At 40.5% G+C, this 10785-nt stretch overlaps 1 protein-coding gene across 1 annotated transcript; it reads left to right on the top strand.

The window, feature by feature from the left end:
- Positions 1 to 601: 601 nt before the first annotated feature.
- Positions 602 to 6012, top strand: LOC128120013 (lysozyme C-1-like). The gene is made up of 4 exons (XM_052753772.1): positions 602 to 737; positions 2358 to 2519; positions 5389 to 5467; positions 5946 to 6012. Exons 1-4 carry the CDS (start codon positions 602 to 604, stop codon positions 6010 to 6012), a joined length of 444 nt encoding a protein of 147 aa, XP_052609732.1.
- The last annotated feature ends 4773 nt before the right edge of the window (positions 6013 to 10785 follow it).

The following is a 10785-nucleotide window of genomic DNA, read 5'->3' as shown; positions in this document are numbered from 1 at the left end:
GCCAGAGTTCACAGTGAAACCTTCTCTCAGAAAAAAAAGACCCACAACCGGTTTACAAAAATACAAAATTTATAACACTATCAAGAACATCTAGAAAAGGAAGATGATGAAGCAAAGACATATCGCAACTGCAAGATTCATTTTGTGGGAAGTTCTCTGCAAGATAATTTTAAGTGAAAAAGATAATACAAAGTGGTAAAGGTTTATACAAAAAAATTTAATTTTAAAAGACTATTGACATATAGTCATACTTTTTTTTAAGCAGTAAAACATAACCACTTTCTTTTTCTTTATACTGGTCATATCCAAGATAAAATAAAATGAGCTCCCTGTTTTAGGAAGAGTGCTATCTCCTGGTTCCATGTGAGCCAAGTCTTTAAACGGTATCATTTCATCATTCTCTATGGAACAGAATGTCTCTGTTTAAACATTGGGAAAACATAAAAATGGTTTTCAAGTTTGTGGATCAATAAGAACTCCTGCTTGGCACTAAGCTCAAAAGGTAGAGCCCCCAAACTGCTAGAGGATGAAGGGAGGAGAAGATACTTAAATACTGGGGACTGGCTGCTCTGGGCAGCTGCTGAGTTGATTCCCAGGCAACATGAAGGCTCTCCTCTCTCTGGGGCTCCTCCTGCTTTCTGTCAGTGTCCAGGCCAAGGTCTTTGAGCAATGTGAGTTCGCCAGAGTTATGAAAAAACATGGAATGGATGGCTTCAAGGGAATCAGCCTGGCCAACTGTAAGTCTCCTCTTCTTGACCCCTCCAGATAATAACCCTCTGCATAACAGGTACAAGGAAGCAATCAGTGAGCAGAGAGGGAGCTGGGGTCAATAAGCTTTTAGGATTTCTGTGTATTTGACTTGGTTTGATTAAAAACATCAGTGTTCATCTTTTTCATCAGAGATACTGAAGTGATGGCATGGGAGGGGACATGTTCCCAGGCTAAGGCAATAGGACCTGAGGTGCTCTTGGAGAGTCACTAGGTTTTCCAGTTGCTTCAGACTCAATAGCCCACAGTGGGTGAGAAAAGATGGGAGGACTCACTCATTCAGAACTTGAGTTCTGAGAGCCTGGAGTGACTGGGATGTGTCTTCATTTCTCTGACCATGGTATGGACCTTTAGAGAGAGAAAAACTTTCAAACCTTTTGAACTTTCTATGCAGGGCAGAAGGATCCTATTTACCCCTACTTGCTGCTGAAGTGAGGTCTTCTGAAACTGAGTATGAAGTGACTTGATACAATTCTTCACTCTGGGAAGGTCTTTCTTTTTGCATAATGGAAGAGGTGGATGAAAAAAGTTGTTCATGGCCTACACCATTTATGTCCTTGTAACTAGTGTGCTTATCAGATACGATTAAGGCAGCTCCTACTCAATATTTGTCCATGAATGAGTGAGTAGATAATATATGTGTGGATGGATGGATGGATGGATGGATGGATGGATGGATGGATGGATGGATGGGTGGTGGATGGATGAATGGGTGGATGGATGGATGAATTTGCAGAATAGCCTTTCCTGTTCTAATGTTCTCAATTTCAATATTCTTATCAGTCATTTGTGATGGTACACACTCCTGAAATCCAAGTAAGAGATTGCATGTTCTGTGCCAAAGTTGTATCCATAGTGACACAGACAAGAAAAAGAATTCTAACTTAACATACAAATTCACATTGGTTATAAGAACATATCTCTGAGGAAATCCTTATTCTTCTAATAGGAACGTTTTATTAGCATGTGAATTTGATATTAATTTATAAAATCCACCTAACTACTGTTTGTGTTTCTATTTTAGGCAGAGGTATCTCCAGAATAGATGAGGGAGGGAAAAGCAGTGGAAGAAACAGCTATTTTATTTTGGGGAGTAGGGGCCATGGTTTCAGCATATAGCTCGGCCCAGCCTGGAACTTGCTATGTTGCCAGGCTGGTCCCAAACCCACACAGATTCTCTGGCCTCTGCTTATGGACTGCTGGGAATAAAAGAGAGCACCACTGTGACCAGTCCATCTATTGAGTGTTTTAAAATGACCTTATCTCGTTTATTCTCAGTGCAAACTGATTTGTCCTCAAATAGATCCTCTTTGGGGCTCTTGAAGATTTTCACTTGCTGACTGGGTACATCAAATTGACCTACTTAAAAGGCAGACTCAGGAGGATTGCTTAAGACCAGAGACTACAATGGGAAACACAGTCAAACCCAGCGTGAACTAGTGGGAGCATATTTTATAATTTAATCATATGGTTATATTTTTAACATAAATCACTTGTGAAATACAGCCAGATACAAGAGCTAACTTTGGTTTCCAATATAAATCATTTGCTGTTGCTGCTTATTGATGAATATATTTTTTTCTTTTTAGGGGTGTGTTTGGCTCAGCATGAAAGTCACTTAAACACAAAGCTTACAAGGAACTTTGGAGCCCGAGTCACCGTCTATGGGATATTTCAGATCAGTAATGAACATTGGTGTGATGATGGCGAAACGCCGAAACTGCCAAATAAGTGTGGGATGCCCTGCAGTGGTAAGACAAGGCTGGGTCAGAGGGATAGCAAACAACACACCTGCTCTCATGTGCAAGAGCAGAGATTCTGTGCAGGAGACATCACTGAAGGAAGCATGAGGAACCTGGGGAGACTGGACTATTAGAAAGTCATTGTTATTCACATCAACATTAGCCAAGGAAGACATTAGGCTAAGGGCATGGCTTGGAGATAGAATGCTCTGCCTACCAATCAGAGGGCCCTTGGTTCCACCTCCAAAATCCTAAATGAATAAACAAAATAAACAGAGGCTGGCCAGGTAGCTCAGACAGAAGAGTCCTCAATGCCAAGGTTTGACCCTCAGCACCCACATAAAAGCTGAATTTGGTGACATGCATTTGTAAGATCAGCAGTAGGGATTCTGAGAAGACAGATCAATGGGTCTCACTGGCCAACCAGCAGAGGCTAATCTGTAAGCCAGTTCCGATGGCAGACCCAGTATCAAAAACAATGTGGTCTGCTTCTAGGGAACAGCTCCTGGGGTGTCCTCTGACTTGTACATACACATATATGTATGTGCACGTTCACTGGTGCATATACCAGCACACACAGACACACTTGTTAAATTAATAGAAAATTAAAAATAAAGAGCTGGTATCATTAAAACTTGGTGGGATTTTTTTTAACCTATACTCACATGCACTCACCCATACACAGACACATAATTGAAATTAAGAAAAATAAACATTTTGACTAATTGTCATTTTATAACATATGAAAATGTCTGGAATATATACTAATTAATTTTAAGTGGTCTTACTGGTGTTTTGTCCTAGAGATTTGCATTCTAGCTGTTTACTTAAGAGTAGTTATGGAAATTGCCATAGGGTCATTTATGACTGAATGGATTTTATTATGAAGATTTCTAACATATACAAATGAATATGTTACTACAATAAAATCTATATAACAAGGTACCACTAAACAACTGCCATTTTGTCCAACTGGCTTCTATGTGATGTTCTGACGTACTGCTTGGGGATAATACTCTTCTACACTGTAAATATTTGTCACTGGTATTGGTTTAATAAAATATTGATTGGCCCATAGCCAGGCAGGAAGTATAGATGGGGTGAACAGACTAGGAGAATTCTGGGAAGAGGAAGGGCAGAGTCAGGAGTCACCAGAAGAATACAGAGGAAGCAAGATGACAAGGCAGAACTGAGAAAAGGTACCAAGACACATGGCTAAACATAGATAAGAATGATGGATTGACTTAAGTGTAAGACCTGGTCAGTAATAAGCCTGAGCTAATGGCTGAGCATTTATAATTAATATAATCTTCTGTGTGGTAATTTGGGAAGCGACTGCTGGGTATTTGGGAGTTGTTGGTGGAAGAGGAACTTCTGCCTACAATGTGCTTTTTGTGTTGAGGGATTTTAGAGTGAATTACTAACATCAAGTTCTGTTTTTAAACTCCTTAGTTTGCATGTCCAAATGGTATAATTCTTAGGTTGAAATTATCTGATCTAACAAAATAACACAGATTCGTGTATTTAAGATGAAACTTATTTTTAACAAGAAACAAACAAACAAGGTTCATATCAGGATTGTGGTCTGGGATGGGAGAACTTGCGCTCATGTGGCGAGAGAAGTAATACGTGATTTTTAGTGCATGAATTAAAGTGGTCAATGGTGTTCTGTTTTCCTAGTGTGGGAACTGAACCCAAGACTTGCTACATTTTAGTCAAGCACTCTAAACAGTGAACTATTAATTCCTAATTTGTTAAATTTGTTGGTGAAAATTTTTCAGAAGAGAAAAGATGGTGGAACACTCTTTGTAGCCTGCTTAGCTTATCATTAAAACCATTGTGTACACCCATCTGCAGTCATTGAAAGTATTAGAAACGACAAGCAAAGAGGAGCATCACTCCCAATGTGAGTGCTCAGAGAGTTGATGTAACTGGAAACTTTGGAAAATACTCTTCTAGACTGTGAATCTATGCTGTAGGTCTAGTAAAGTTATATCATCCACATATGTACTCCCATAAAAAGTACAGATTTTACATTTTTACACAAATTAAATTATACTTGCACAGCTTCATGATATGGTTATTACTCAAAACTACAACAATACTAATGACATTACCTGAATTCTCATTTTAAAGAGTGAATAAAATTATAGTAACAATACTCTGCATTTTGAAAATACCACTCTTAAATCTTGAGTCTTAAAGCACCTGGCTGCTTCTATGTTACCGATTAAAAATTTCCAGGAAGAAATTTATTCCCACAAGGCTTGTGCATTGTTTTCTTTCTTAAAGTATTCATTTATCTCTATGTGTGTGGGTGTTCTGCCTGCATAGAGGACTGTGTACTACGTGCATGCCTGGTACCTGTGGAAGCCAGAAGAAGTTATGTGGGTTCTGGGAATCAAGTCCTCTTAAAGAGCATCCAGTGCTTTTAGCCACTGAGCCATCTGTCCAGCCCCTGTTTTACTTTAGGATAAATTCCACTGGTAGACTCAGGTGACAGTTCTGGCTTGTTCTATTTTCCAGTGTGTGAACAAAGAGGAACTTCCCTCAAGGCACCTGACAGTCCCACAGCATCCAGTGACCCCTCATGACTTCAATGTGTTCTTTACTTTTTAACCATGCTAGAATCCTAAGAACACTCTACACTCAAGTATATGCCAACCTGCCAGGGACTTTATAAATGAGAAATAAAATGACTTACACCATGTCACCTGCATAGAGTCAAGAGAGGCTGTCTCCAATAATCACAGATGCAGGGACACTTGCCAAATAATTTCTTGTATGCACTGCTCAGTGTCACAGAAGAAAGCTGGCTAGATCTGAACTGAAAATGGCTTTGTAACAGTCCTTGTCCTTCCTCACCCCTGTCTTTCAGCTTTGCTCCAGGATGACATCACTCAAGCCATACAATGTGCAAAGATAGTTGTGAAAAGTTCACAAGGCATGAAAGCATGGTATGTTGGAACTCTGGAAGGGGAAAATGCTGGTTCTGTTGATATGTGTGTTGAGTCTTTCTAAGACCCAAGTGTTATTCTGAGCACTGTGGGTACAGCTGGGGCCTTTCACTCCATCATTAAGTTTAGGGAATTTCTCCAGATTGTGAGAATTCCCACACACGACTGGTTCCTTGTTAGGCCCCCAGACTATTTGTATCATCAGTTAACAGTTCTGTGCCTGTGATGTCACAGTGACATTGAGCATCCTGTGCTCTGCCCATGGTTTGGAGAGGATCAAACAGCCTTGTAGACACAGCTCCACCAGTCAGCTGTAGGTTCTGGGTGCAGCTATAGCCTGGGTTTCACACTAGATCTTGGCCTAGAACACAGTCTCCATGAGTGTTACTGTTATACTATTTCCCCTCACAGGTTTGAGAATGTGTGTGACAGAGGACACAGTTCTAACCATTTCCCCCTGTCTCATTTTCCTCCACAGGTTGGCTTGGATAAGACACTGTCAAAACGAAGATGTCACCCAGTACATTAAAGACTGTGGGGTCTAACCGCCGTGTGCCTCCACCTCAGCTCACTCTGTCTCTTTCTTGCTATAGAAGTAGTTATGGGAAAGATCACATTTCCTCAGTTTCCCCTTCAGACAAGCAGGCTTTTATCAGAAACAGGAGCAACATGGAGACTGTTTCCTAAGAGGCTTAGTGCTGACTAATGTGTTCACTGTTTTATGGAAAGCCTCCATTTTTCAGTTAGCCTAGGCAGCAGATGCTGGTGACAGTGATCTAGCATTGAGTGTCACACACATCTCTGTACATCAGCTCTTCACCTATGAAGTAATTCACATTAAGTTTCACTGGAACTAATCTTCATCTCTCCACTGTTGGATAGACATACAGCAAATATGTAAGGAGACAGTAGATCTTGGGTGAAATGGCAGCTGTGTGAGCTCCCAGGCTCAGCACCCAGACAGTTAAGAACAGCCACTGTGTGAGGTAAGGCTAGTTTTTAAGGGAACAGAACTCTGAGTGGATAGAACTGCGTCTGCCTCAACTCAGAAACTTGGTGTCATGAAATGTGTGACCTTTATCTTAGAATTGGCCCATTCATAGTGCTAGAAATCAAATTCTTAACTCATGTGTCAGTCTGTGTTAACTCTTCAGAGATTGTTCCATGCCTCTAGCTTATCATGAAGTATTCAGGACAGATTAGTAGTCTCTGTGTTAGCCCTTAACTTTCTTACAGTACCTTCATGTTTATCAACTAACTCTGAGACACATGAGCCTGTATCAGCAAAACTAAGCATATTTGAAAAAGTAAAAATGAGCATTAAATGATTTCAATGCACACCTTGTCTTTCTTTATTCTCATATGCTGTCTCTGGGGAAATGGTTCACATATTGGGAAAAATCAACATGACACTCTTAATAGGGTCTATGTTCAGCACCTACAGCCTTACCTAAACATAACCAGCATCTACATCCTCACCTATACATATCCTGTGCCTATATCCTCGCCAACACATAGCATGTGCCTATATCTGCACCTACACGTAGCCATTGCCTACACCCTGGTTACATACTACAAGCTGGATATTCTGGGGTAATATTCACAAGCCAGCTGACATATCTCCCTTGGCCCTAATAGGCCCTGGACAAGGTAATTCCCACACAGTGAAACCTCCAGTCGTGTAGACACGAAGACATTACTACAGTGACAGCCAGTTCCCCGTCACTTTCTTTTTTTTAATATTTGCATTTTTTATAATTAATTTAATTTTACATATCAGCCACTAATTCCCCCATCCTCCCTCCTCCCACTTCTAAGCACCCACCCTCCCCCCAATCCACCCCCATTCCCACCTCCTCCAAGGAAAGGTCTCCCCTGGGGAGTCAGCTCAGCCTGGTAGATTCAGTTGAGGCAGGCCCAGTCTCTTCCTCCCCGCACCAAGGCAGAGCAAAGTGTCTCAGCACAGGCCCCAGGCTCCAAAAAGCCAGCTCATGCACTAAGGACAGGTCCCAGTCCCACTGCCTGGGGGCCCCCTAAACAGTTTAAGCTAATTGACTGTCTCACTTATCCAGAGAGCCTAGTCCAGTACCGTGGGGGTTCCTCCACTATTGGTTCATAGTTCATGTGTTTCCACTAGTTTGGCTATTTGTCCCTGTGCTTTTTTTCAACCATGGTCTCAATATCTCTTGCTCATATAATTCCTCCTCTCTCTTGCCAATTTGACTCCTGGAGCTCCACCTAGGGCTTGATCATGGATCTCTGCATCTGCTTCCATCAGACACTGAATGAGAGTTCTATCATGACAGATAGGGTGTTCGGCCATCTGATCACCAGAGTAGTTCAGCTCAGGCACTCTCTCGACCATTGCCAATAGTCTATAGTGGAGGTGTCTTTGTGGATTTCTGGGGACCTCTCTAGCACTCTGCTTCTTCCTAGTCCCATGGGGTCTTCATTTATCATGGTATCTCTTTCCTTGTTCTCCCACTCTGTTCCTGATCTAGTTGGGACCTCCCATTCCCTTAAGCACTCTCCCCCAACCCTTGCCCTCCATTATCCCCCCTCAACCCCAGTTTGCTCATGTAGATCTCATCCATTTCTCTGTCATTGAGGAATCCCTGTGTCTTTCTTAGGGTCCTCTTTACTAGATAGACTCCCTGGAGCTGTGAGTTGCAGTCTTGTTATCCTTTGCTTTACATCTAGTATCCACTTATGAGTGAGTACATACCATGTTTGTCTTTCTGAGTCTGGATTACCTCACTCAGGATGATTTTTTTCTAGTTCCATCCATTTGCCTGCAAACATCATGATGTCATTGTTTTTCTCTGCTGAGTAGTACTCCATTGTGTATATGTACCACATTTTCTTTATCCATTCTTCAGTTGAAGGGCATCTAGGTTGTTTCCAGGTTCTGGCTATTACAAATAATGCTGCTATGAACATAGTTGAGCACGTGTCCTTGTGTTATGATTGAGCACTCCTTGGGTATATGCCCAAGAGTGGTATAGCTGGGTCTTGAGGGAGATTGATTCTCAATTTTCTAAGAAAGCACCATATTGATTTTCAAAGTGGTTGTACAAGTTTGCATTCCCACCAACAGTGGAGGAGTGTTCCCCTTGCTCCACATCCTCTCTGGCACAAGCTGTCTTCAGTGTTTTTGATCTTAGCCATTCTGAAGGGTGTAAGATGGTATCTCAGAGTCATTTTGATTTGCATTTCCCTGATGATTAAGGATGTTGAGCAATTCCTTAAATGTCTTTCAGCCATTTGAGCTTCTTATGTTGAGAATTCTCTGTTTAGCTCTATAGCCCATTTTTTAATTGGACTGTTGGTTATTTTGATGTCTAATTTCTTGAGTTCTTTATATATTCTGGATATCAGCCCTCTTTCAGATGTGGGGTTTGTGAAGATCTTTTTCCATTCTGTAGGCTGTCGTTTTGTCTTCTTGACCGTGTCCTTTGACCTACAAAAGCTTCTCAGTTTCAAGAGGTCCCATTTAATAATTGTTTCTCTCAGTGTCTGTGCTACTGGTGTTATATTTAGGAAGTGGTCTCTGGTGCCAATGCATTCAAGACTACTTCCTACTTTCTCGTCTATCAGGTTCAGAGTAGCTGGATTTATGTTGAGGTCTTTGATCCACTTGGACTTAAGCTTTGTGCACGGTGACAGATATGGATTTGAAATCTTCTACATGTTGACATCCAGTTATGCCAGCACCATTTGTTGAAGATGCTTTCTTTTTTCCATTGTACACTTTTGGCTTCTTTGTTGAATTTCATATGATCATAGGTGTGTGGATTAATGTCAGGGTCTTCAGTCCGGTTTCATTGGTCAACATGTCAGTTTTTATGCCGGTACCAAGCTGTTTTTATTACTGTAGCTCTATAGTAGAGCTTGAAATCAGGGATCGTGATGCCTCCAGAGGTTGTTTTATTGTACAGGATTCTCTTGGCTATATTGGGTATTTTGTTTCTCCATTCTGTGAAGAATTGTGTTGGTATTTTGATGGGATTGCATTGAATCTGTAGATGGGTTTTGGTAAGATTGTCCTTTTTACTATGTTAATCCTACCTATCCATGAGCATGAGAGATATTTCCATTTTATGTCATCTTCTTCAATTTCTTTTTTCAGGGACTTAAAGTTCTTATCATACAGGTCCCTTGCTTGCTTAGTTAGAGTTACCCCAAGGTATTTTATATCATTTGTGGCTATTGTAAAGGGTGATGTTTCTCTGATTTCTTTATCAGCCTGTTTGTCATTTGTATATAGGAGGGCTACTGTTTTTTTTTTTTTAGTTAATCTTGTATCCTGCTACATTGCTGAAGGTATTTATAAGCTGTATGAGTTCCTTAATTGAATTTTTGGGGTCACTTATGTATACTATCATGTCATCTGCAAATAGTGAAAGCTTGACTTCTTCCTTTCCAATTTGTATCCCCTTGATCTCCTTATGTTGTCTTATTACTCTGGCTAGAACTTCAAGTACTATATTGAATAAGTGTGGGGAGAGCAGACAGCCTTGCCTTATTCCTGATTTTAGTGGAATCACTTTGAGTTTCTCTCCATTTACTTTGATGTTGGCTATTGGCTTGTTGTAAATTGCCTTTATTATGTTTAGGTATGTTTCCTGTGTTCCTGATCTCTCCAAGACCTTTATCATGAAGGGGTGTTGGGTTTTGTCAAATGCCTTTTCAGCATCTAGTGAGATGATCATGTGGCTTTTTTTCTTTGAGTTTGTTTATATGGTGTATTACATTGATGGACTTTCGTATGTTGAACCACCCTTGCATCCCTGGGATGAAGCCTATTTGATCATGGTAGATAATTGTTTTGATGTGTTATTGGAGTCTGTTTGCCAGTATTTTATTGAGTATTTTTGCATCAATGTTCATGAGAGAGATTGGTCTGTAGTTCTCTTTCTTGGTTGCATCTTTGGCTTGGCAATCAGGGTAATTGTAGCCTCATAGAGGAGTTTGGTGACATTCCTTCTGTTTCTATTGTGTGGAACAATTTAAAGAGTATTGGTATTATCTCTTCTTTGAACATCTGGTAGAATTCTATGCTGAAACCATCTGGTCCTGGGCTTTTTTGGTTGGGAGACTTTTAATGTCTGTTTCTATTTCCTTAGGAGTTATTGGTATATTTAAATAGTTTATCTGGTCTTGATTTAACTTAGGTATGTGGTACCTATCCAGAAAATTATCCATTTCTTTTAGATTTTCCAGTCTTGCAGAGTACAGGTTTTTGAAGTATGACCTGATGATTCTCTGGATTTCCTCAATGTTAGTTGTTATATCTCCCTTTTCATTTCTGATTTTGC

This window comes from Peromyscus californicus, unplaced genomic scaffold (genome assembly GCF_007827085.1).
Source record: "Peromyscus californicus insignis strain IS unplaced genomic scaffold, ASM782708v3 Scaffold_24__1_contigs__length_46423439, whole genome shotgun sequence".
Lineage (NCBI taxonomy): Eukaryota > Metazoa > Chordata > Mammalia > Rodentia > Cricetidae > Peromyscus > Peromyscus californicus.
The sequence above is the reverse complement of the archived record's forward strand: the minus strand, read 5'-3'. Positions and strand labels throughout refer to the sequence as shown.